Below are 6,931 nucleotides of genomic sequence, written 5' to 3' on the forward strand. Positions count from 1 at the left end.
GAGTTTTGTCCAGAGACCTCTGTCCCTGGCGCGGTGTTTCTGTTTATATTCACATTTACATTAAGTAGGGTGGTGTCCCAGTCCTCAGGCAGTCGAGAGCAAAGCCAGACACAGTCTTGAAGGCAATAGTACTGTGTGCGTTGTGCAAAGCAGCGTGACTGACAGGTTCCTCCTCTCTCTTTGTCTTTCTCTCCCCCTTCCCTGGCGGTGTGGTTGAAGCAACGCCCTGTGAAGCAGTCCCTGAGCGCCTGCATGTGCCGTGAGTCCCACTGGAAATGCCTCCTCCTCTCCATCCTCATGTACGGCTGCCTGGGTGCGGTAGCCTGGTGTCAGCTGGCCCGGGTCACCAAGCTCAGCTTTGATAGTTCCTTCAAGGGCAAGTCCATGATCTACCATGACAGCCCGTGCTCGGACGGCTATGTCTATATCCCACTGGCCTTCCTGTCTATGCTGTACGTGGTGTACCTGGTGGAGTGCTGGCACTGCCACGTCAAGAGAGAGCTGCAGTACAAGGCGGACGTAGACAGTGTCTATGAATGCATCAACCGCATGCAGCAAGCCACTCCGTGCATCTGGTGGAAGGCCATCAGCTACCACTTTGTCCGGCGAACCCGGCAGGTGACCCGGTACCGCAATGGCGATGCCTACACCACCACACAAGTCTACCACGAGAGGGTCAACACCCATGTGGCTGAAGCTGAGTTTGACTACTCTCACTGTGGATACAAGGACATCTCCAAGGAGCTCCTGGGCCTGGAGAGCTACACAGCCACCAAGCTGAGGTTCACCAAGTGCTTCAGCTTTGCCAACATTGAGTCTGAGAACTCTTACCTGACTCAGAGGGCTCACTTCTTCACAGAGATCGAGGGGCTGGATGACTACATGGAGGTGAGGGAAGGCATGCAGCTCAAAAACGTGGACTTTAAAGAGCTCATGATGGCCTACGGGGACCCGGATCACCTCCCATGGTACGTGTCCCACTATGCTTTCTGGGTGGCAGCTATCCTGATGATCTCGTGGCCGCTCAGGGTACTTATAGAGTATCGGACTGCTTACGTCCACTACCATGTGGAGAAGCTGCTGGGCCTGGAGTACACGGCGCCCACAGCGGCGGAGGAGCCCTTATACCGGTACCGCATGCCCCGAGATGCCACGCAGGACAGCACCGAGCTGGAGTGGCACATCTGCACCAACCGGCAGCTGATCCCCAGCTACTCGGAGGCCATGCTCATGGACCTGGCCGACTCCCCGGCTTACAACAGCTACGCGGTGTGCCGGTATGGCGAGACGGCCCACGGCTGTGAACGCTGCAACCGTGCCTCCAGCACCTCCTCCATCTTCTCGCGCCACGCTTTCCACAGCTGCAGCGGCAACTCCCGCCTCTCCCTCAACACCAGCCGCTTCTCCCTCTGCCGCGTCCACGGCTCCCACAGGACAGGCCTCTGGAGGAGCCACAGCAGCAGCATCGCGGACCGGGGCTGCCAGGACGAGCAGTGCTGCTCCTACTCCAGCCAGCTGGCTGTCAACGAAAACCCCCCAACCTACCACGACGCCCGCTTCTTCCCCGTCCTGATTGTGCACAGACCGGAGGGGCACGACAGGCGGCATTTCTACGTCAGGCGCTCCTCCTGTCTAGAAACCTCTCTGTGACGGGCCTCCATGGCTTCTCGGCTCTTCTGCCCCGGGACCCAGCTTGCAGAGGTGCCGCCGGCAGGGAGCCTGCGAGCATTGGTCTCCACAGTGGGCTGGCAGGACAAGCTTCAGCTCTTCCCCCTGCCATTGCAAGAGGACGCAGTCACTCTGACCAACAGCTAACCTCATTTCCAAAAGCTTCTCCCCCTCCTTCGGCTGGTCTCCCCCAGTCTTCTGTTCCCCTCTTCCTTTCACTCCTCACCCTTTCTCTGCTCCCTGGTTCCCTGCCTCTCCTCCCATCCCACCCTCAGTCTTCTTTTTACGTTTCATTCACAGCATTTGACCGCTGTTGCTGCTGGAGGATTTATAAAGCCTGTGCTTTGCAGTATGTTTGCCCTCTTGGATGCCCTGCAAGGTAAGAAACTCAGATTGAGCGAGGCGAAAGGCACGCGGCCAGCCAGAGTCAAGTCAGAAGGAGAATTCAGATCTGCAGGTGCTGAGTCACCTCCTGCAAGCCCCAAACAAGGTGCTTTTTAAATTTATTTTGTTTTCACCGGTCTTTTTTCCTTTTCTTCTGTCATTTATTCTCTCCTTTCTTCATGTTCTCCTCCTCTTACTTTACCCTCATCTTCCTTTTTTTTCAGTTTTCTCATTTCTGCTGTCCAATCTTTCTGGGGTTTTGCTGGTGAGGATGTCTCTCAGGGTGTAATTGCCTTCCCTTGGGCAAAAATAAGGTATTTGCAGCACAAATGTCACTGACTGCTGACACAACCACAGGCTATGCCCCTGAGAAGTGCTGAGGACTTTCCTTCCAGAGCAGTGACATACACTAATAAAGCAAAAAGCCCTTTGCTCGCCTTGCCCTGCCTGGTCTGCAGCAGAGACATGGCTGCGTTTCCAGCTGTAGTTAACCTTGTCCAGCTCCACCCCTGTTAGCGATCGTTGAGAGCTGTAATGTAGACCAGTGCCCTGTTAGTGCCACTATTTTTAGGACTGTGGGTCTGGTTTGTGGTTATTTCATTCCTATCGCTTGCTCAGAGCAGCACGGGCTGGACAAGGGGAGAGGGGCTGGAAAGGGAATGGTGAATGTGGTATTAACCCTCACACCAGTAGTCTGGAGTTGTTAGGAAGCTCTTCCACCCACAACATCTATTGGAGCAGTTGCAGGACTGCTCTACCTTATCCTTCAGCTTTCCGTGTGCCCTGAGGAGGGCTTTTGGCCCATAGCCCACTGCCGCCTTCCCACCTTCCCAGGTGGGATGTGGTGCCACCCCAGCCCCGGGCAGGGAGCACAGCAGGGAGCCAGCCCCACCGGCCGCTCCCGACGGGGCTCCAGGCTCTTCCTGCAAGGCTTCCCCCGGAGCAGGTGCAGCACCTTCCAGAAACTAGGGATTAGTCCCAGCAATGCCAAACCCAGAAGATGTCCGGTCCTGGCGGAGCGGACTCCTGCACTCTGGGCTGTGGGCTGCCCTCCTAGCCCGGCCGGAGAGCCCCCCGAGAGCCAGGCACTGACCCAAAAAGCTTATGGCCACACTGAGGACCCACCAGGGACCTCACACCTGCCAAACCTCCATCCCACACGCTGAGCGAGCTCCGTACCATTTTGTCATGTGGATGGCAGAGATTGTTATCCACCGTGACTCACCGGAGAATGCAATACGATCGCAATACAGTCACTTCCAAAAGCAAAGTGTTGTCACGCCCTACAGCAAGTAGGTAAGAAACCAAGCCCCCAGAGGGGCTGGCAACAAATGCTTCCTCCCAAGTCCGTTCTATGTGTATCTACGTGTAATATGAGATTTGTAAAGTCATATTAGTATGTGTAGATTATATATAACTCTGCATACTTATATGGTGATTTCTTATGGCATCGACTGTTGCACCATGTTAAATACATTTTGGTTTGGTTTGATGACTCTGGTTTGATGTGCTGTGTTTATTTCAACTCCAGAAATAGAAACATTGGCAATACCTGGCTAACCTGCTGCAAGCGATAGCACCATCAGAAAGGTTGTTTAAATTCATGTGAGTCGATCTTTTTTAATGTAAATACTTTATGTGTGATTTATGTGACATTTTCATTCTGACAGCTTGGCATTTATCACAAAAGATAGCTAACACATATGATGTGTTAGTTTATCACCTCTAAAAAAGAATAACCATCCCAGACACATGGAGGAACCAGGTTTGGGCTCGGGGTAATGATTATGGTTGGGCTGGGGCCAAACTGGATAACACTGAAACTTAGAGAAAAATCCAAACTTAGATCCACCCTACGGTGATCCAGTCCTAGCCCCCATCTACACCATGCCACTTACCACCCCCAGGCAGAGCTGGGAGAGTTTGGCAACTGGGAAAGGATCAGGCCTGAACTCAAAGCTCAGACTCATCCCTGATTTACTTGTATACTTGTGTAAGACGGAGTAAATGCAAGTCTTTAATATGGTTCCCTGTCCTTATTCACACAGAAAGTTCACACAGAAAGTTAAAACCAGCACATATGGAAGACGTAAGAGCTGGAGGTGGCTGAAACTTCACGGAACAGAGAGGCTGGAATATTTCAACAGAGTTTCTTACTGGAGGAGGTGGTAGGGAGGAAGACAAGAAAGGAGAAAGGAAGAGATGGTAGAGTAATACAAATTATAAGAGAACAGAGTTCAGATGCAGCTAAGATAATTCCCAAATGAGCAGTATAACTCAGTTATGGAAAGCTTAGCCCAGACACAGGCAGGATGAGTTTCAGCCTTCTTATGTAGCTGCTGCAGCCACCTGTGGCTTTAAATGCCATGTCCAAGGTCTTGGCATGGCCAGTTTGGCCCCATATGTATTTCAAGATGGAGAGTTATATTTGGGTCCTCAGAAGTGGCCACGTTAAACAGTATTATTATCCAACATGAACAAGCTCTGGCAATCCCATTATTATGATGGGTTGGGCAGAGAATGGAGGCAGTTTATGCCCTGTTTAACCTTTTCAGTGTCCTCAAAAGCCACTGTAATATCCAGCAGCTCTCAAGCTGCGTCCTTGGCAGGGTTTGGAAAGCCCAGAGGGTTTCTGCTTCCTCACTCCTTGTGTTCTGGCCCAACTTTGGGGCATTTATTTGGGAAGCCATCCCTAAGCCGCAAAAGCTCCCTCACACATGGATCTCCCTCCTGCCACTTGCTGCAGCCTCTGGTGGTGACTTAAAAGCTAGGAGCAGCTCCCATTCTGGCCTGGGGCTGAATATACTGGTTTCAACACATCCCACTCCCACTTCCCAGTCAGGAAGCACCAGCACAGCCATCCTGGGTCTCCTACACCCTAGAGCAGAGCTACTCCTGCAACCCTTGAACGTGAGTTCGTCGCTCTTGCCATTGCCGCAGCTTCCTGATGCAGGATAAGGGATCTGTCCCCTAGCAATGGCGGGGATAACGCTGCTTTTCAAATCCCAAGTCAGAGGATGGAGCTGACAGGTTCTCAAATCCAAATGCAAACCAGGCAGGTCTATGGAAAACGCCTCATACGAAACACAGGGATTTTGTATCCAATTGTGGACTGACTACTTTGACAATGGAGTAGAGGCATGTGCCAGCAGCTTTTGCCAAACTTTTAGGGCTATGGCTTCCCATGTGGAAATGGATGTTTTGGGGTGCTTTCTCACCAGGCTAACCCATCCTTGTCCCGTCAGGTCTCAATAAGTAGAAGAAGCTGAACAGCAGAGGAAGGTGAGGAAGTCCAGCAAATACTTCTCTCCCTCCTGCCTTCTCTCTCCCCTCTCTCCCTCCCTCTCTTCTTCCTTTTTCCTTCTCTCTCATCTTCAGAAGTCTCCCAGTGCTGGGAATTCACCTCTTGGTTATTGTGCCACTCTTCAGACATTTTCTAGAACATGCCCGGCAAGCCCAGTGAGCTGTAACAACACACTATCGCAACAGAAGAAGTAAGGAAAGGACATAAGCCAGGAAGGCACCAGCTTATATGTAAGCCACCGTGCTGTGTCCTGTGCATGTGAGCAGCGAGCACTGCCGCTGGTGTTACAGCTTGTAGGACAAAGCCACGTTGCTTAATTCAGTGGCACAAGAGGAGGGGAGAGTTTATTTGTCTTTAGTTCCTAAAAGCATTTCAGAATCACCAGTTCCTTTGATTTGTGCATGGTAATGTTGCACTTCTCCGTAAGTTTTCCCACAGCAGCTTGCACTCCAACTGGCAACGCGTGCAGGATTTCAGTCCAATTTTCAGATGGCTCTTCCTGCCTATCACTGTTGTCACAAAGCCCTTCTCAGATGAGCTGAAGCCAGATCACCTGCTGGGGAAAATTCCCTTTGGTATACTGCCTCCAGCACAGCTTTGCTCTCTTACACCAGCCCAGAGTCTGGCCTGTGCCATGCTACAACAACTTCCTATCCCATACTCCTCTTTTCAGACGGAGGCTCCTTTCCCCTTTTTCTTCCCTTTCTCAAAGCCTTTGGGAGCATCACATATGACATTTGGACAAAGCACAGCACACCCGTCGAAGTAGAGGCACACTCCAGGCATGCAGCAGTGGAGTCAAGCCTCCCTCAGCCACTGCCTCCCCGGGTGGGCTTGGCCAAGTCACCATGCTTGCCTGAGCCTCCTCTCTCCTGCTTGTACGCCGGAGCATTTCCTGAGCCCACAGGGCCAGTGTAGCGTTGTAAGCCTGGGTAATTGTAAGGCCGGAAGAAATCCTTAGAAGGAAAACATGGTGGAAACACAGCGTTATTCTAACGGCCATTTTTCTTTCTCACAAGACAACTAAAATCTGCAAAAGTAGCTACTTTCTGGAAGGCGCTACTGCCATGAGTAAGCGCAGAAACACGCCGCGCATTTGGATAGATGGGTAAATATGGATACATGGGGGAGAGAGAGCAGTGACAGCGAGGGCGCGTGAAGCTTTTAGCAAACACCGGTGCAGAATCTCTCAGCCCAAGAGCTGTCGTGATCCCGGCGAGAGGTGTGTCACGGTTTCCTGCCCCCGAGAGCACCCAGGCTTCCCGCAAGTGCTCGGGTGGATGTCTTGTCAGTGTCTCCTCCCGGCCACCTCACTGCGGCGGGAGGCACTGGGGAGGGAGTGACATTTCCATTCCAGTCATGAAATCTTCTTGGCATTGCTCCAGTCCCCTAGGAATTCCTATCGGAAATGCAAATGGCTGGGGTGGGGGGAAAGATCAGAGTTTGGGAGGGAATTACGCGAGCTTGCCATGCCTCGGTTTCTCCATCCCCCTGATGGGGGTAAGGCTGTTTCCCCACGCTCCTCCATTCAGCCAGGTTTTCAAAGTGTTGCAGGAGCCGCTGGGCGAGTGGTGC

The 6,931-nt window shown here is 52.2% G+C and overlaps 1 protein-coding gene across 1 annotated transcript; it reads left to right on the forward strand.

Annotated features, from left to right (window-relative positions):
- The first annotated feature begins 222 nt into the window (after nt 1-222).
- On the forward strand, nt 223-1,650 carry LOC104127567 (transmembrane protein 151B). The gene has a single exon (XM_035895770.1). It carries the CDS (start codon nt 253-255, stop codon nt 1,648-1,650), a length of 1,398 nt encoding a protein of 465 aa, XP_035751663.1. The 5' UTR covers nt 223-252.
- Nucleotides 1,651-6,931: the final 5,281 nt, after the last annotated feature.

The sequence above is a fragment of the Egretta garzetta genome, unplaced genomic scaffold (assembly GCF_000687185.1).
Source record: "Egretta garzetta isolate BGI_Z169 unplaced genomic scaffold, ASM68718v1 scaffold526, whole genome shotgun sequence".
NCBI classification, from domain to species: domain Eukaryota; kingdom Metazoa; phylum Chordata; class Aves; order Pelecaniformes; family Ardeidae; genus Egretta; species Egretta garzetta.